At 38.5% G+C, this 20,424-nt stretch overlaps 1 protein-coding gene across 1 annotated transcript in view; it reads right to left on the bottom strand.

Annotated features, from left to right (window-relative positions):
* Positions 1-4,805: 4,805 nt before the first annotated feature.
* kdr (kinase insert domain receptor) overlaps positions 4,806-20,424 on the bottom strand; it is a 65,175-nt gene continuing 49,556 nt past the window's right edge. Inside the window, exons 21-30 of the mRNA XM_008111680.3 lie at positions 19,365-19,500; positions 18,637-18,737; positions 16,817-16,939; positions 16,174-16,285; positions 14,988-15,087; positions 14,468-14,573; positions 14,219-14,370; positions 10,141-10,237; positions 9,961-10,049; positions 4,806-6,908 (exon numbers count right to left, since the gene is read on the bottom strand). Of these exons, the coding sequence (XP_008109887.2) occupies positions 6,695-6,908; positions 9,961-10,049; positions 10,141-10,237; positions 14,219-14,370; positions 14,468-14,573; positions 14,988-15,087; positions 16,174-16,285; positions 16,817-16,939; positions 18,637-18,737; positions 19,365-19,500 (1,230 nt within the window). The 3' untranslated portion in view covers positions 4,806-6,694. The remainder of the gene's footprint in view (positions 6,909-9,960; positions 10,050-10,140; positions 10,238-14,218; positions 14,371-14,467; positions 14,574-14,987; positions 15,088-16,173; positions 16,286-16,816; positions 16,940-18,636; positions 18,738-19,364; positions 19,501-20,424) is intronic.

Below are 20,424 nucleotides of genomic sequence, written 5' to 3'. Positions count from 1 at the left end.
TGGGGTTTAGAAAGAAATTGAAGACCTGGCTATGTGCGCAAGCGTTTAATGAATGAACTCAGTTAGCGTTGACATGGATTGGATTAAGGCTTTTGCACAAGGTCTGATGGATGACTGGCATATATATTCGGCGTTGCACTGTGTTAAAACTTTTATATATTGTATTTTCCTATGTTATTTAACTATTTTAATTGTTGTAATCCTGCCAGTTGTGTAAGCCGCCCTGAGTCCCATCGGGGAGAAGGGCGGGGTAGAAATATCGGAAATAAATAAATAAATAAATAAATAAATAATGAGCTATAAATCCCAGCAACTACAACTCCCAAATGTCAAGGTCTATTTTCCTCAAACTCCACCAGTGTTCACATATGGGCATATTGCGTATTCGTGCCAAGTTTGGTCCAGATCCATCATTGTTTGAGTCCACAGTGCTCTCTGGATGTAGGTGAACTATAACTCCAAACTCAAAGTCAATGCTCACCAAACCCTTCCAGTATTTTATGTTGGTCCTGGGAGTTCTGTGTGCTAAGATTGGCTCAATTCCATCATTGATGGAGTTCAGAATGCTCATTGATTGTAGGTAAACTATAAATCCCAGCATCTGCCGATATGCTCACCAGCCAGGCTGTGGCGCAGGCTGGTGAGCAGCCTGCTGCAATAAATCACTCTGACCATGAGGTCATGAGTTCGAGGCCAGCCCATGGTGGGGTGAGCACCCATCAATAAAAAAATAAAAAAAAATAGCCCCTGTTCGTTGCTGACCAAAAGATAGTTGCATCTATCAAGTAGGAAATAAGGTACCACTTATAAAGTGGGGAGGCAAATTTAACTAATGTACGACGTTGGAATGAGGAAGTGCCGTCACAGTGGATGATGAAGAAGCTGCTCCCCCCTGTGGCCAGAATCGAACATCCCCTCAGGAGAAGGTTAAATTGCCTCTGCGTCTGTCTCTGACTCGGTTCTATGTGTATATGGGCATTGAATGTTTGCCCTATATGTATATAATGTGATCCGCCCTGAGTCCCCTTCGGGGTGAGAAGGGTGGAATATAAATACTGTCTAAAACTACAGTTCCCAAATGACAATACCAACCCTGCCAACATTCAAATTTGGGCGTATTGGGTAGTTGTGCCAAATTTGGTTCAGTGAATGAAAATACATCCTGCATATTAGATATTTACATTATGATTCATAACAGTAGCAACATTACAGTTATGAAGTTGCAACGAAAATAATTTTATAGTTGGGGGTCACCACAACATGAGGAACTGCATTAAGGGGTTGCGGCATTAGGAAGATTGAGAACCACTGGGTTAGCATCTAATTAGGTTTGTTAAAAGGATTATGCTTTTGTACTGCATAACTTTATAGTAACAAAAGCCAAGCTTTCCCAAATCTTATTAAACTACTTCTTATCTCAAATGCTGAGATGCATATCGGCACCATATGTGAAAGGGCTCCTGCTCTTTCCCAAAGGACCCCATAGAGGTTTTCTAAGAATTTAATCAGTCTGAAATGCTAAGAGAGAAGAGTGTGAATTAAAGTCACAGTTCCGAGCCCAGTGAACATCCAGGCCTAAAAGGCTCAGCATGGCGAGGAAGTGCTATCACAGCTTATCTGTAACCAACTGTGCACATAAATAAGACTGGAGGTGTGCAAAGTTTCCAGGTTCAACACTAAGCTGTTGTTGCTAACACTTTCTTTTCACAACAGTAGATACACATTTAGTGGTACTGTGGATTCTTTCACATCTTCCCAAGTTAAAAGATATAGTTGCTCGTTGCTTGTTGACATTGCCTACACAAAAGATCCTTTATTCTTGGCATCATCCAAGCACTCTTCAAATGGAGCATGTTTTTAAATAGAGCAGACGGATGAAATGTCGATTCTTTGGATCCAAATCCTTTATGAGGAGGATGGTGACTTATGGTTTGTGGGCTTTAGTGCAGTTTTCTTCAGTTTTGCCACTTTGAATGTGTTGAATCAGTTTCCGTTTACCAACAGTATATATAGCCTTGCTGTCTGAAGATGATGGAAGTTGTTGTCCTGCTCCCTAGAGAATGCTAGGTTTGGGAATGTTGTTTTAGATCAAAGTACTGAGTCCAGATGCAGTGCCTTCATCTTGTCTCCAGAGCCGCAGTGGTGCAATGGCTTGAACCAGTGGTTCTCAACCTGTGGGTTCCCACAGGTTTTGGCCTTCAACTCCCAGAAATACTAACAGCTGGGATTTCTGGGAATTGTAGGCCAAAACACCCAAGGACCCACAGGTTGAGAACCACTGGGTTAAACCCTTGGGCCGGTTGAACTGCTGACCTGAAGGTTGGCAATTCAAATCTGCGAGACGGGGTGAGCTCCCATCTGTCAGCCCCTGCTTCCCATGCAGAGACATGATAAAAGCTTCCCACAGGATTGTAACACAACTGAGCACTCCCTGGGCAACATCTTTGTAGACGGCCAATTCTCTCAAACCAGCAGCGACTTGTAATACAGTAGATTCTCACTTATCCAACATAAACGGGCTGGCAGAATGTTGGATAAGCGAATATGTTGGATAATAAGGAGGCATTAAGGAAAAGCCTATTAAACATTGAATTAGGTTATGATTTTATAAATGAAGCACCAAAACATCATGTTAGACAACAAATTTGGCAGAAAAAGTAGTTCAGTACGCAGTAATGCTATGTAGTAATTACTGTATTTATGAATTTAGCACCAAAATATCAGGATATATTGAAAACATTGACTACAAAAATGCGTTGGATAATCCAGAACGTTGGATAAACAAGTGTTGGATAAGTGAGACTCTACTGTAAGTTCTCAATTCACTTCTGACATAATAAAAAAATCTTGTCTCCAATGTACACCAATCTAAAGGTGTCTTTGGCTGAACACAAAAGTATCATACAAAGAAAGCACTCCTTTTCAATATTGCAGTTGTCAGGAGGTATACTTTGGATTCTGAATTATAATATGATTCTATTGTCGAAATCTCTAATTTAAAAGAAAAGTTGGTGATTATAACCATGAGGACTGGGAGGCACTGCAAAATACATGAAAATAAGTATTCATGCACTGAGATTTAAAAGTCTTCAACATCATGGAACAATGGAATGGGTGAGGGTTAGGATGCATGCCTTAGATAAGAACAGGGAGTCTTGCAAGGATATTTCCATTGCTGTCTTAGAATGCTGCAGTTATGGTTAAACTACTGCTGAAGAGCTAGAATGAAAGGAAACACAGAAGAATATATCATAACTGTAGGCAGGGTGCTGTGGGCACAAAATGGAAAACATTCAAAACCCCAACATGGAGTAAGGAAGTTATGAAAATCCAAGTTTTTGTTGAAATGGACAAATTAACAACCCCAATTACTGGGAAAATTATAGAAAAATTCAAAGAAGAAGAAGAATGAAGTTTAGAGATTGATTATATGGCATTAAGGGAGGGCAGAACCAACTAGTTTTAAAAATATAAGTAGAATGTATGTACATTGGGGCTCCTGGTGACACAGTGTGTTAAAGCGCTGAGCTGCTGAACTTGTGGACCAAAAGGTCCCAGGTTCAAATCCTGGGAGCAAAATGAGCGCCCGCTGTTAGCTCCAGCTCCTGCCAACCTAGCAGTTAGAAAACATGCAAATGTGAGTAGATCAATAGGTACCGCTCCGGCGGGAAGGTAACAGCGCTCCATGCAGTCATGCCAGCCACATGACCTTGGAGGTGTCTATGGACAACGCTGGTTCTTTGGCTTAGAAATGGAGATGAGCACTAACCCCCAGTCGGTCACAACTGGACTTAACGTCAGAGGAAATCTTTACCTTACCTTATGTATATATAGAAGTAATAAAGTAGAATATTAGTTCAAATATCAATTACAGCTTTTTGTTGTTCTAGCAGAGAAGGAAGAATTAGTTTACTAACTTTAATCAGAATCTGGTAAACTGAAAGTTATATTTTACCTGTGTTGTTCAGTTCAATTTAATATTAGGTGGGTAGTGGATAGTAGTTACATCTACTTTTTTTATTTTGTGTTTTTATTAAATACTAGCTTGGGTACCCAGCGTTTCCAGGGTTATTTGAAAAAGTCAGTTTTTAATTGTACAAAATGCATAAGGCTGTGGGTTAACTACAACTCACATCATGCCAAGTAACCCCGAAAAACTCCATCAGTACTTAAAGTTTGTTATGTTGGGCAAGTTTGCTATAGATGCTACCCTACTGCTCTCTGGCAGTAGGGTAAACTACAACTTGCACAATTCTTTTGTACTAACTGATACTGAAATCTGTAGGATCTGCTTCCCATTAAAATCTATACGAAAAGTAAATCAACAATAATTCACAACCCATGTTCTAAAACAGCTGAACAAAGCAAGTGCATGGTACCATTCATAACCCCAGAGCTTCCACATATAAATTAAGTGACAGAGAGAGAGAGACATATAACTTTGAATTGAGTTTTAGTTAAAATGCATCTATTAATTAAAATATTGCACAGTCTGACATCTGCCAAGCCAGATGTTTTCCAGCTGGTGCATTGCCAAGAATAGAGCACTGAGAATATATGTTTTGAAAGACCAGGTGCATTTCCGTGGAAAATAAGAACTGTAGTTGAGTGCTAAATGGAGTAACAGATTTCTGACTTATTCCTAAAATAAATATATACTAAAGGGGGGGGGGGGGGGGGCGGTAGGGTAGTAAATAAAACTTCCTTTCAAAACCAGCTGTGAAGTTGTCTATTGGCAGATCTGAATTACTTTTAAAATATTTTGGAGGAAAATAGATTGCTCAATAAAATCAGAATATCTTAAATCATTTGAAATGATGCAAAATTGATTTATTGACTCATTTTGGAGGGATATTGGAAATTCACTGGCAACATAGCTCAGGGAATATGACTGCTCTAATGGAAAGTATAAACAAAAACATTTACTTGCCAACCGTAAAATTGCCATATGTTGAAAAAGTTTCAGCCTGAGGTTTTGAGCCTATCCTTTCTCCTCTCTCCCCCATATTTTATTGAATAACCATTAAAAAGATGCGAGTCCACACATGTTGATTCACTTGGAAATCCCACTGTGTTTTCTTTATATATAATATATATATTTATTTATTTATTTGTAATAATATATTACATTTATTCTACACAACCACACTATAAATACTATATGTGCCATTTTTGTTAATTCATCAGTTCCCCAGTTCTTAATGTAGTATACAAAATACAAAACAATGAATAAAAAACCCACAAAAATACAAAAGGAATGGTCATCAAAATAATTCTACAATCTTTTGTTTAAAAAAATCTTGGAATATACATTATAAATTGTTAGACGTTTGAGCAAAAAAACTAGAGAAAATGGCCTCACAATTCCTACACTTAAAACATCAGCCATAAAATCTCAGCAGCTTTTGATACAATTATGTCACGAAGTTAATGGACAACATTGTAAGTTTATATATAAACAGTATGTCTGGGTAGTTTTTTTTTTTTTACGAAGACACTTGGATTTCCAGAGAAGTCAGGATTTGTATCGTCACTTTTTATAAGTAACTACATACAAGCTGAAGACAGGGAAAGTTAGTTACATTATGCAAACATTTTTAGAAATAATTGTCTGTTATTTAAAAGTAACTAAAGTAGCTACTTTTAGTTGCTTTTAAAATCTAAATACCACAAGCATGGCCTGTAGTAAAAACATACCTAAATAGTGAGGCCATATACTTCAATAATTATAAAAGAAACAAAAACAAAATTACAATTTAAAGTAGTAAAATTACCCTTATGTTACAGCCATAATGTAACTTAGAGAGGCCTTAGTTACAGTGAAAATGTAACCTGTTAGAAGCAGTTCAGTACAAGTTGTTTGTAACTAGTTCCAAGCTCTGAGAAGTTCCAAGTTCTAAGAAGCTGCAAACCTTAAAATGAGCATCATGTAAAGGAAGATCACTGAAAACAGAGTGTAATTCTGGAGCCTTCAGCTGATTGCATGTGTATGGACCAAACCAAGACTTATTTATTCATTTCAGTGAGAAAATATACATTGAAGGTAGAACCTCACCTGATTGAAATTCACACATCCAAAACACAACCTCTTTTCAAAAGAGGGATAAGTCACTCTGCTTTTCACCAGTATTTATATGCATAGTTCAACATGATTCATCCACTTGCTTCATCTGGCAAATGAGACCAAAATGTTCCTTTCATGGAAGAGATTTATATGACAGGGAACTCTGCATGTCCTGCAAAATATACTGACAGCATCTTTTGGAAAAGTGATGCCCAGGGACTACAAAGGCACTGTTGTAACTCAACTGCTGACAAAACTGAAAAGGCCAAAGACATCTCACTGAACACTCTTCCAACTTCATACAACAGAAATAGATTGTCAGCATAACATTTCATGTATGTCTCTTAAGTCTGTAACACTCTCTTCGTCATCAAACCACATCAGTAGTCATAGTCACATTCCTGTGAACAGTGCTGGAGAATGTTCGATAGGTTTTCTATTCCTTTTAAACTAGGATGCTGGATCCAATATTCCACTTTGCATTTTGGGTCCATCTTGTCAAAGATGTAGGGGAACAAATATTTTTCCCAATCCCAGGAATATGGGTGTCCTAGCCATTGGATGCAGCTAGTTTTTAAATAAAGGCAGTGGTTGGCGCAAGTTCCAGTTTTGACCGACATGTGAGATGTCTTAAACAGAGCGTGAGCTGAGAGGGACCGCAGGGCCATGTGCCAGAGAGCAGCAAGTCTGAGAAACATCTTCCCTGAGAGGTAAAAGTTCCATTTCTTCAGCAGAATAAATGGTAGTGTCCATGTCATCTGAGTGATAGCCCGACTGGTAGCCACTTGTTGGATTTGAAGCTTCAGACATGACAGACTCCTTACTTTTACTGGAGACAAGTCCACTGCAAAATAAAAGTAAACATTAATTACATCACACCATGGCTTGAATGTTTCCTTTTATTCACGCTTCTGGTTGCAGTGTTGCACTAGAGCCCTGAAACACCTTTTTACCACAAACTACACACTGTCCAGATAATCCAGTAAATAAAAGTTTATTTAAAGAAGAGTATATAAAAATAAGCAAATCTAAAAAGAAAAATCTAAGTTCAAAAAGTTATTTTCAAGATAGCTGAGAGTCCAGAATCCTTTCAAAACACAGTCTCAAGAGTCAATCCACAGAAATATCCATAAACATGATAGTATGGATCCAGGGCAGGCATCCAATGTCACACAGGAACTAAACATGGATCCAGGAACATTAGAACTTGAATACATGAATTCCAAAAACATAGAACCAAGAACCAAGAGCTGTTCACCTAAATATAGCTTTGCTCTCACAAAAGATTGTACTTTAAAAGGCCTCAATCCCTCCCATGACATCATTTCTTACACACCTGCTTTTCCTCTCCTTATCTCTAAGCCTCTGGGAAAAGCAAGTCTGCCTTTATTGCATGCTCTGCCTCTGAAATTCCAAGCACCTTTACCTGGACAAACATTCATCTCCCACATTTCTTTCAGCCTGCACTTCTGGCAGATTCTCATAACTGATAGTACTTTCTCCAGTCTCATGGGAACTGCCAGGAGATTCCAAAACAACTATCTCCAGGCCACTTCTATCCTCCTCTGGGCCCTTTGAATCTATCCCACCATCTCTTTCCTCATCTTCTGAGCACTAACAATCTGACCACTCTATAACAGGCAGAAAAAAACACAGATAACTGTTCCATAGCAGAAGGAGAAAGGGGAAGCTAAGGTCACACAATTTGCTCTGTTGAAATACTTGCTACCTTTTGGTCCTTCCATCCAAAACATGTTTCCACTCAAGCTCAATGGCAACATCAGAATGGAAAATTGTGTGCAGGTCTGGGGCCATGCTGGCCAGAAGAACCACAAATTACCCCCAGACTGGATGATGCCATTATACCTTGGTGTGCTAAAATTAACTCTGTAGACATAGTGTAGACCAGGGGTCCTCAAACTTTTTAAGTGGAGGGCCGGTTCATGGTCCCTCAGATTGTTGGGGTGCTGAATTATCATTTGAAGAAAAAAAATTCCTATGCACACTGCACATATCTTATTTGTAGTGCAACCCTCCCCCCAACAACAATTATTTATTTATTCATTTACTACATTTATACCCCACCCTCTCTCACCCCGAAGGGGACTCAGAGTGGCTTACAAGTTGTATGTACATACATACAATATATTATATTATTAGCATAGTACAATATTAGCATTATATATTAATATATTGTACTATACCACACTTATGGCCCCTGGTGGTGGCGCAGTGTGTTAAAGCGCTGAGCTGCTGAACTTGCAGACCGAAAGGTCCCAGGTCCAAATCCCGGGAGCGGAATGAGCACCTGCTGCTAGCCCCAGCTCCTGCCAACCTAGCAGTTTGAAAACATGCAAACGTGAGTAGATAAATAGGTACCACTCTGGTGGGAAGGTAACAGTGCTCCATGCAGTCATGCCGGCTACATGACCTTGGAGGTGTCTACGGACAACACCAGCCCTTTGGCTTAGAAATGGAGATGAGCACCAACCTCCAGAGTCGGTCACGACTGGACTTTATGTCAGGGGAAAACCTTTACATTACCTATACCACTATACTGTAATATTATTAGTAATATTACATTTAATATATAATATATAATTAATATTATTATATTAATTATATTATACAATATATAAAATGTATTATTATTATTATTATTATTATTATTATTATTATTATTATTATTATTAGCTGCCCTGAGTCCCCTACTGGGTGAGAAGGGCGGGGTAGAAATACTCTAATAAATAAATATTACATTGTATTACATTATAATATTATTATGAAGATTATATGTATACACAATATATTATATTATTACCATAGCACAATATTAGTAAATGAAAGAACAATACAATATTTAAAAATAAAAACAGTTTTAACCAACATACTGTAAACCTTTCAGGATTTCAATGGGAAGTATGGGCCTGCTTCTGGCCAATGAAATAGTCAAGTTAATCAGGATTGTTGTTGTTATGCCTTCAAGTAATTTCAGACTTTGGGCGAACCTAAGTCTAAAACTGAGGGCAGGGGCCAGGTAAATGACCTTGGAGGGCCGCATCCGGCCCCCGGGCCTTAGTTTGGGGACCCCTGGTGTAGACATTAGTAGACATAATAGGCTGTAGTTAACTGCCATCCTTTTATCATTTATGAAGTGGGCCACCAGTTGTGTTTGGGCAACCGACAAGTAGGGCATGAATGCAATAGCTCATGCTCTCTAGCCACTCATATGCAAAAATATGTTGCCTCCAGTTTTGAATGGAATAGAGGATGTAGCTAAGCACTACATCCTCCATTAATTTGTCCAGTTACTTTTAAAGCCTACTAGTTACTTTTAAAGCCGTCTAATTTCTCTGCACCAGGCATGTTTCGTATTTCCTCTTATTTGCTTTTTATCAAACTAAAAAGTCAAAAATGCCTTAGTCTTTCCTCAAAGAGTTGTTCTAGTTGCTTATTAAATTTGCTATGCCTTTTTCAGCTCTGCTGCCTTGTGTCTAGAACTGACCATAGTATACAAGAATGGTAGCATCAGAGAGTAATATAAGGCCAGCATTATTATTTATGTTTTTAGAATTCTTTTCTAACTACACTTAACATTGATAAAAATGATCGTTTTTAAAGACCAACACTCTCAAACAAGTCAACAATCTGACACAACCCTAAAGTTATTGGAAATGTTGGCAGTTATTGACAGCCCAAAACCCATCCAATTTATATGTACAGTTACTGTGGGAAGTTGAGTGCAGGCTGACCACAATAGCTGCATTACAGGCATAGAAGACCGAATGGTCAAGAAAGAAGTCGACAAATGTCTCTATCTTGGTTCAAATAGTCATCCTTGTCCTAAGACCTCTTGAAAGTGAAACAGCACATGATCTCTACTTGTCCCAACTTACCTAAATGGCAACATCAGTTGCTTAGATTTCTCTTCTAGTGTCTTTAGCTCCTCAGAAGCAAGAATCATCCCACTGTCTGTCTGATTATCCTGAAAGAACCCAAAAAAGTCATGTCTCACTGAAGAATATCACAAGAAAAGTCAAAGAGCACAAGGGATATAAAATAAAGTATGGTCTTACCTCTTGAACCACTTTTACTGCTGGTTCGACAGGCACAGATTCAAAGGTCTTTACGCTCACAGGACGGCTTTTTCTTTTACTGCCTTTTCTGTGCTGACTAGAAAATAAAAATATTTTCTTTGTGAGGACTAATGTAAATTTATCTGAATGCTAAGGAAAGATTAGAAGCTATTGTTTAAAATATGCCGCCTACATTGGACTACAAATACAGTATGTGTTATAATTGTATTGGGTGGATAACCAGCCTTGCTGACCTCAGCGTCAAAATATCTGTGAATTTCATAGGAAACATCTCATCAAGAAAACCAGCTAGACGTGTACTTCCCACATTAGTAAGTTTATGCTATGAGTGTCCAACAGCCACACGTGCTCTGTCATAAGTGCATGGCCTGAGATGACTATCTACTTGTCTATTACTTTGTCAGAGTCCCTTCCTGTTTGTTGTTGTTGAAATTGTTGTTGTGTGCTTTCAAGTCATTTCCAGCTTATGATGACTGTTATGCCCCCACATAGCTTAAATTGTTTTCTTAGTCAAGCCTGTTATCCCCTTAGTTAGAATGATTCCTTTTTGTACCGTGGGGGGAGAACCTTAATTAGACCATGTCCCTTGAATAACCCCACCCCTAGTGAAAATTGTCATCCTCCTCAGCAGCCCCTTTGCAAACAGTTAGTTATTCTAAGGGTGCCTAGGAGTCTAGAGGCTGCAATACCTTCAATGTTTAAGTTAACTCAGTCAAAGGTTTAAGTCTAAAGTTTAGGAAACTAAGTCAAAGATTGAAGAAACGAAGTTCAAGACTTGGAGAAGCAGGTGTTAAGGAACCAAGTCTACAGTTTAAAGAAGAAAAGAGATTTAACAGGAGGTGTTAACAGAAGACAATGCCAGATAATGGACACAGAAAAGAGGCCAGAAAGAAGATCTCTTCGGAAGTAATCAAGACAAACCCAATTAAGGTCTGAGCTTCTGTCTGTTCCTTCAAGTAATCATTTGTTAGTCAGACCCTGGGAGGAGCTAGGTTACTAATCTTTAATAAAGTTACATTCCTTTTTATAGTTACATATTTTGTTGTGAGTTTCCCACTCTGTTCTTGCAGAGAATTAGGCACCTGGAAGTTAGCTCAGAAGACAGAAGAGTGACCCTAAAGTGAAACTACAGTAGAGTCTCGCTTATCCAATGTAAACGGGTCGACAGAACGTTGGAGAAGTGAATATGTTGGATAATAAGGAGAGATTAAGGAAAAGCCTATTAAACATCAAATTAGGTTATGATTTTACAAATTAAGCACCAGAACATCATGTTATACAACAAATTTTACAGAAAAAGTAATTCAATACGCAGTAATGCTATGTTGTAATTACTGTATTTACGAATTTAGCACCAAAATATCATGATATATTGAAAACATTGACTACAAAAATGCGTTGGATAATCCAGAACACTGGATAAGCGAGTGTTGGATAAGTGAGACTGTACTGTATCATGGTACTGAAAGTGTATGACTTGCACAAGGTCACCCAGTGGGTTTCCACGGCCAAGCAAATAATTGAATCTTGGTTTCCAGAGTGATATTCTAATGCTCAAAACACTACACCAAAACTGACTCTCCTGTTACTGGTATTCATGAGAAGGACATACAGCCATTCGGGGCTGGCATCAGGCAAGGGTTCCGTTTGCCAGCAAAACAGTTTGGAACATAGAAAATGGCTGAGTGAGAATCTCAGGGGAAATGCTGCCCCCATTTGTCTGCTGTGTGAGGCAGATGCTTAAATTTGTTTAATGGCATAGCTGGGTATGCAGTAAACAGAGAACCAAATATTTTCACACTGCTTGTAAATATACTCTGAGCTATGGCTTGCACAATTTTGGCTTGTCTTCGTGCGAGGACACTAAGGTGATCAGCATGTTCTAATCCAGGCTGCAACAAAGTGGCACACCATAAGAGATGGTGTTTAAAAATAAGTAGCTCTTAATGCTAAAAGAATTTTATTTTCCTGAAGGAAACCCAAGAGAGAACATTTTATGCAAAAACACAAACACACAATTGGGTTGGTTTCTGGGTTGAGTGTGTTGTTCCATTTTTGTATTATTATTATTTTGCAAACTGTTTCTTAAAGTACAACAAACAAAGAAGCCAGGATCATGAGTTTTTTTCTTCTGGACTCTACTTCTGAGACCCCTTGCTGGACTGGCAACAGCAACCGCCAGCTCAGCAAACTTCACTCCCAGTTAATGTGTTGGAACTGTTACAGACTGTTTCATAACTCTCATTCCCAAAGGCTTTTCTCCAAAGAAAACCATCTGAGCTGGAACATTTCCTAACTCTGTGACAATATCTTTTGATCATCACAGATGACCCAAAAGAGAATCTACCACCATCAGCGACAATCAGGAATTGAAAACTGCTTCTGACAACAAAACAAAAATTGAAGTTGCCATAGTATAGCTGGTGGGATCTGAGAATTACTCCCCTCTAGCAGGTGAACCAGAAAACTCCTGCTAAATGGCTAAATATTTGAATAAAGACAATGACTAAATATTTGAATAAAGAACAATTAGTATTTTAGTTGCTTTAGAAATAAATTAAGATGGCCTGCAGTTGCTTCTTCTATTGACTATTTCTCCTATTTAAAAAAAAGTCTAAGCTTTATTTAGAAAAAGTAAAGCACTAGATGGCTTTCTCTTCCTTTTTTCATTATCATTAAATAACAAGAAAACGTAGGCTGGAGAGCGAAACTAGCAGGAGACTACAAGTGGCAAAATGCTGCCAAAATTTCATTTACCAAATTTGTTCATGTTGCAAACGTTACTATCATAGTATTCTCACAGGGATCCCAGGAATTTAAACCACATGATGAAACAAAAAGAAAGAAAAACATCATCTTTATTTTCTCAAGAGTACGAGGTAAAACATAGAGTTTGGAATCATTCTAATTTTGAACAGCAACTCCCAGAATGAGGGAATTTATAATTTGCAGAAGGCATGGCTTTATGCTCTTTGTATTTGTATCTTATTTTATGCATTATTCCCTTACCCTTCTGTGCACATGCTGAACATGGTTCTTGTTCTACTGTGTGTAATTCAGCAAAAAAACATTCTGTATTGGTGTCCAGTTTTCGGCTGCCCCCATCCCATTTTTAGGGAACTTCCCGAATTCAGGAGGGATTTCTGTTTTCGTGTTGGAAAGATTTGGTTCATTGGCGCCAATGAGGAATCTTTAGAGGCTCATTTCTCTGACATTTTAGACCTATCAGCACGAAACACGCCTCACTTATAGGACACATCTTCTACTGCAAGCCGGCCACATTTCAGAATGTTTCACCACTCCACTAATTTTTTGGATTTTTTTTTTAGTTTTTATTATAACATTTTTTTAAAAAAAATTCACAAGAGGGGGTTCTGGGAATTGAAGTCCTAAGCACACGCCACAAGAGGGGAGGAGAATGAATTGGACACAATCAAACAGGCCTCTGATTGGCTGAGAAAGAAAGTGAGAAACACAGACAGAGAGAAACCTCAAATCCCATAATGCCCCAGGGGGGAGCACAGAGGCTTCTTCAATGCTTGCGCTGCACAAAGTGCTGCTGGGAAAGTGAGTTCCCATTTGCATCAAGTGGGTGCGGGGAGGGGGAGGGTCTTTGGGAAGGGATGGAGGAGGCTGCTGGGGAAGAAAGCAAAGGAGGAGCTGCAGCTTTTCTGATTTGCGAGGCTGCCCTCCCCACACGTCACCACTGAGTGCCTCTCAGCCTCATTGATCCCCATTCTTAGCCCCCATTAGCCAAAAAGATCCAACTGCTGCAATCTGTACCAGCTACGGCTTCAGCTGCCCTGCGCCAGATATGTTTTCATGGATTCGGCAACTGAATCCACTGAATCATCCAAATCTGGTACACAAAAACAAAATTGTGCACAACCCTAGTGTGTATCACCAGTAAGATAAGTGTAGGACATCTTAAAGAATATTGTGGCCTTGTTTGACACACATAAAGAACAACATTAAAGCCTTCCTGAATCTCACCACCATCTCACTCACACACACAAATTGAACTGGAAGTGCTTAACATACCTATTGTGTTACTAACCTCATTTCCAGTGTGCTGTCATAATGAGATAGAGGATTACAGACTACTTCTTCTTCTCTGCAAGAAATAGGTGAAGTTGGCACAGAGAGTCCGGAATCTTCCTCAATATTCAGCAACGCAGTTTGGGGAAGGTCAACGTAGTCCTTTCCATCCTGATGTAAAAGACAAGCCCAAAATAATTTTACATTCCCAAATATTTTTTTTCTTGTGGAGGGGAAATTCATGGCATTTTTAGTAGCAAAAACGCACCTGACGTACGCTTGCTTGCAGTAGGTTTCCCAAGTGTTCCACCAAATCTGAAAAAGTTGGCCTTTGCTTGGGTTCTCCAAGCCAGCAGTCCAACATGGTCTGATACCTAGAGAAACAAAGGCATTTGGAGTAATCAGAGATAGGAAATGTGGTACTGATGGAAAACACTTCCAAGCATTCTTCACTACTGGTTTCATTTGGTAGAGCTGCTGGGACATGTAATCCAATAATAGCTGGAGAGTCGTGTGATCTCCCACCTCTGCTATAAATAAAGTGTCCCTCCACTTATTATTCATAGCTATTATTAGAACAAAACAATGAGCAGTAATCAAAACCATTTTGCCAGGAGGAAGGAAAGAAAGAAAATAAAACAGCTAGACAGATGTGTATTCTTGTGGTTTCTCCCTCTACTCATTACTACCAGTGTTCTACCTGTACATAGCATCTTTCTCCTGGCTCATTTCTAAACGAGTCAGCAATTCATGCAACAAAGTTTATTTATATCAGAAAACACTCTTACATTTCAGGTGTTGTATAATCTGGAGGCCGCATTCGTGTCCCCTCTTTCAGTCTTCTACAGAATTCCTCATCAATTTTGACGCCAGGATATGGTGAAGCTCCTGAAATTGCAAATTTCCTTTTAGTAAAGTGCTGAACAATTACATTCAGCTTTATCACCATTTGTTGATATGAGAATGAGCTAAAATTGCTGCAGATCACTGAGAATGGTATCTGCACTGCAGAGTTAGAGTAGTTTCCTAGTACCTGAACTATCATAGAATCCTGGGATTTATAGAATGACCTGCTGGAAGAGATCCAAAAGCTAAATGAGGTGTTGGAATTTAAAACACATTTGAAGATCTATTTTTTCTGGCAGGCCTATGCAGCCAGTTTTAATCATGAATTTTAAACTCATGTCTTGTGTTTTAATCTTTGTTCTGTGTATCAAATTGTTGCCAATTGTACACCACCCTGAATTCCTTCGGGTGAGAAGGGCGGGATAGAAATATTGGAAATAAATATTTTAATATGTATTTTATAGAAATATGTTTTAATATGTGTATTTTATAAAATGTTTAAGTTGATTATGTGTTTTTATTTATGTTGCAACCCACATCGAGCTATGAGGCAAGGTGGGTAAGAAATAAAATTATTATTATTATTATTATTATTATTATTATTATTATTATTATTATTATTATTATTATTATTGTTGTTGTTGTAGTAATTTCAGTGTTGGAATAAAACTCTCCAAGACCAGAGTTCAAATCCCTAGTTAGCCATGAGAACCTACTGGATGATACTGGGCACTTCACACATTTTCAGACTCAGAGGAAGGCGATGGCAAACCACCTCTAAATAAATCTAACAAAAAAAACCTAGGTCAGAGTTGTCTTCAATTCATGTAATAACATGAATAATGGTCTTCTAGAAGGATCTAGAATTTTTTTTAAAGATAATTCTAACAAGCATTTGATGGATTCAGGACAAAATAATACAAATAATATATGCTGGACCCATAGAAAATCAAGTATATCAGAATGGCACAATAGAGAACAACTCTGCTTTCATGGGCAACATTATTTTTTCCCTAAAATGTCTTTATAGTATGTATTTGATCAGCTGGGCATGTATTTTTCAGTAAGGAAGAAAAAGTTATTTGCATCCTATGTGAGTATTTTTGCATGGATTCATCTTTAACTCACCTAAGGAAAATATCTCCCACAGCAATACACCAAAGGACCACACATCACTTTGAATTGTGTATACTCTGTCAAAAATGGTTTCTGGTGCCATCCATTTCAGGGGTAGCCTAGCCTAAATGTTTGAAAACACAATAGGTCATTATTTTTTTCATCTGCTTCTTTTACATCATTTCAATACCACCCAATAACAAAACATTATCTGAGATGTTTACAATAAAAATTAAAACCATAAAGCACACAAATGAAGCAATTACAGAATATCAAAAAGGTTTTTTTATTCCTGTCAGAAGCGATTTGCCAACATACTGCAAGTCACTTCTGGTATGAAAAAATTGGCTGTCTACAGAGATGTTGTCCATATGTGTTACGATTCTGCTGGGAGGCTTGTCTCATGTCCCTGCAAACTAGAGCTGACAGACAGGAGCTCACCCCATCTCGCAGATTTAAACCAGCAACCTTCAGGTCAACAATCCAACCTTCAGGTCAGCAGTTCAGCCGGCACAAGGGTTTAACCCATTGTGCCACCGCGGCTCGGTATCAAAAAGGTGAGTAAGCAAAAGGAACCATTAAATAATATGCTGTGATGCCAGTATTAGCAACAATTCCCAGCAAATGTTTCCAGATTTCAGGCACAGAAACTTACATCTCCTTTCCTGACATAGTCAGGATCTTTGTAGATATCCCGAGCCAATCCAAAATCACAAATTTTGACAACGTTGTTCTCTGATAAGAGGATATTCCGAGCTGCTAAGTCTCGGTGGATGCACTACAAGAAAATAAACAGTATATCAGTTCTGCCATCACCATAACTTTATATCCCGGCTTTCTCTTCCAGGACTCCAAGTAAAATAAACTTGATAGAGTTAAAACAACATCAAAGATTAGCATTGCAATGTAATCAAGCTGTCAGTTACATGTTGTTGTTGTTTTGTGCCACCAAGTTGGTAAGTTTTATCTATACAACACCTCAAAGTTTTTCCAGACATAACAGTACAGAGTCTCCTTGTGAAATTCAGTGTTCCCTGTCTAAGAAAGGAACAATTAGCTTCAGACAGGACAGGGACATCTGGATCTCATGGGGATTTATTTTTCTGTTGGTAAAGGAGTTGAAAGCTTATTCCCTGTCTTTTATTGCTCTTTGTCTCTAGGCTTCATGTGGCCAGTAAGAAAAATGTTCTCTGTCTACACTGAAATCTTTCAATACTATCTAAACTGATAACACCTCAGACACAATGTAGGTCTGTGACTCTTAACATAAATCTGCCCTGAGGTCCCCCTGGGAAGATAGGGCAGAATATAAATAAAGTGTTGTTGTTGTTGTTGTTATATCTTTTTTGTATGATTTTTAAAACACTACTGCCTGGTGAAGAAGCAAATGAAGCTTCAAAAACTTGTATAATTTACTGTCAAAGGCTTTCATGGCCAGAATCACTGGAGTGTTGTGTGGTTTCCAGGCTGTATGACCATGTTCTAGCAGCCTTTTTTCCTGACGTTTCACCTGCATCTGTGGATGGCATCTTCAGAGGATTGTATAACCTATTTTATCGTTAGGAGTTGGCTCAATAAAGGTGACACTACTTTGTTGTATTTTGTTACAAGGCCAATATGGCTACCTCAATTACATTTTTTCCCTGAGGTATCCAATGTATTTCATGAATGTTTTTTTCAATAATTGGTAAAAACCTACTAATAGCAAAAGCATATAGCAGTTTCTCAAAAGAAAGTACTATTTATTTCAACAGAGCTTATACCCCTGCTAAGCATACACAAGATTGCCACCTAGGCTGGATCTATACTGCCATATTATCTAAATCATCAAAGCAGATAATATACATTATCTGCTTTGAACTGGATTATATGAGACTACACTGCCATATAGTCCAGTTCAAAACAAATAATCTGGATTTTATATGGCAATGTAAAAGGGGCCCTAGACAACCTCAGAAGGTACTGGATTCTCCTTCTCTGGAGAATCTTAAAACCTCTTAAAACAGAGGTTGGATGGGAATCTTTCAAGAATGCTTAAATTGTGCAGACCTGCATAGAAAGGAGATGGGCTAAATGGACCTTGCCATCCCTTCCATTGCTATGATTCTACAAATCTGTTAAAACATGCTTCACTAAATATCCAGACCTTGGAAAAGCCACTTTTTGGACAAGCTCCTCAGCATACTACTGGGGGATTTCTAGAAAATGTACTCCCCAAAAGTTACTTCTGCGAGCTCCAGATTAAATGAGCAGCCAGCTCCCCACATGCCTGAAGATGAATTTACAAGTGCTGACATTCTTATCAAAGCCCTGGGTAATATTGACCGCTTAGACTCAGTATGTTCAGAAACGTTGAGTGAGATCCGGACATAAGCATTACAGTTTCCTGCTATTCAGCACCATCCTTATCACTATCGTTTCCTGAAGCATGGAGTCATTTGATGAATGTAATTTCCCTTGAGAGAAATGCCTTACTTTCCGCGAGGCCAGGAATTCCATCCCTCGGGCCACCTGGAAGCTGTAGCAGATGAGATCCTCCAAGGTTAGAGCATTTTTGTAGGGATCTTCTGATGTTGCTGTAAAGGGAAATATTAATTCATAAACAATGCCCAATGATGATACACGTCCTGGTTAACATAGTTCATTCTGTAGTACCAGCAAATCCCATCTTCCAACTCACTATATTAAGATCTTGCTCCTAGGATTTTATAGATCACTAGGGATTTAAGCTTCAGCCCTGGATCTGCTTATCTAAATGCAATGCATTTTTATCTGAGTAGACACTGTTAGTACTGGAAAGTGAGATTGCCAGGGAATACCAGATACTGTAGGTTATAGTCGGAGGAAACCAATGGCAAACCTCTTCTAACAAATCTTACCAAGAGAAACACATCATAGGGTCACCATAAGTTGAAGTCGGCTTTAAAGCCAGCAGTATCTCAAAGGATAAGATGTTCGAAAAAGACAACCAGGGCAGATATCTGGAGCCTTGGCCTTTTACCAGATATTAACTTGTTATATATAATTGAGGTTGTTTGGGATTGACTCCAAGAGGTATTAAAAAGCCAATGCAAATCTAAACACAAATCTCATTAGTGAACCATTGCTCTGGGAATAAAATAAGGAGAGCTATTTTACTGCCTTGAGGTCATAGGAGGGAGGGTGTGGTACACATATAACTGATAAATAAAGAGAAACCCTACCTTCTCCTTCTTCCACATCAGTGAGGGATCTCTCTTCTCCAAACCCAGAACTTGCTGAACTTTGGCTACTCGTGATACTGTCCAAGCGTTTCTTCAATTCCTCTCCGTTTTCATGCCTAAACCTCACATTTTTAGTCTGTGAAAGCAAACAGAATTTCAATTGGCAAGAGGCAAAGCAGTACACAATTGAAATAATTTCAAAGATCTGTCTTGAGGCTATCCACACACCTTAAGGCAGTGGTTCTCAACCTGGGGTCTCCAGATGTTTTTGGCCTACAAGTCCCAGAAATCCCAGCCAGTTTACCAGCTGTTAGGATTTCTGGGAGTTGAAGGCCAAAACATCTGGGGACCCACAGGTTGAGAACCACTGATCTAACACTATTCCTGTGATTTCCTTATGTAGAAAATAACTCAAGCAGACCAATGACTTGTTTCTTCACCAGTGATCCATTAGTGTGGAATAAAGTGGAATGGAGAAGAGCCTTTATAGTGCCTTGATCTCGCTGGAGGAAAGGCAGCATATAGATGTAACAATTAATAAATATGATAAACCCCACTTTCTCCCTCTTGCTATCATTGCTATAATTGGGAATAATGTTGATCTCACTTGCATCATTTCCTGTCTAAAATTCCAATCCAGTCCAGTAAACTGTGACTAAATCCACATGCCACTAATAGAACAAGTTGGCAGTGACTAATTTGTCCCATAATTCCAGTGAGACTTGCGAAACAGTCCAATGAATGCCCACTTAGAAATGTGAGTTCATGTCCAAGGTGTGTACTTGTAGGATTGTAACTTCAGCCATGACAAATGTAATTGAACTTAAGCCAAAGACTGAGAACCTGTCAGGACATTTTGCCATCTCAATGTTCTGTATTATCCAACACAGTCTGCCTTTTAGTAGTCAGTGTTTTTGTAGTTAATTGTTTTCAATACATTGCGATGTTTTGTTGCTAAATTCATAAATACAGTAATTACTGAATAATGTTACTGTGTATTGAACTGCTTTTTTCTGTTGATTTGTTGTAAAACATGACATTTTGGTGCTTAATTTGTAAA

This window comes from Anolis carolinensis, chromosome 5 (genome assembly GCF_035594765.1).
Source record: "Anolis carolinensis isolate JA03-04 chromosome 5, rAnoCar3.1.pri, whole genome shotgun sequence".
NCBI lineage: Eukaryota > Metazoa > Chordata > Lepidosauria > Squamata > Dactyloidae > Anolis > Anolis carolinensis.
The sequence above is the reverse complement of the archived record's forward strand: the minus strand, read 5'-3'. Positions and strand labels throughout refer to the sequence as shown.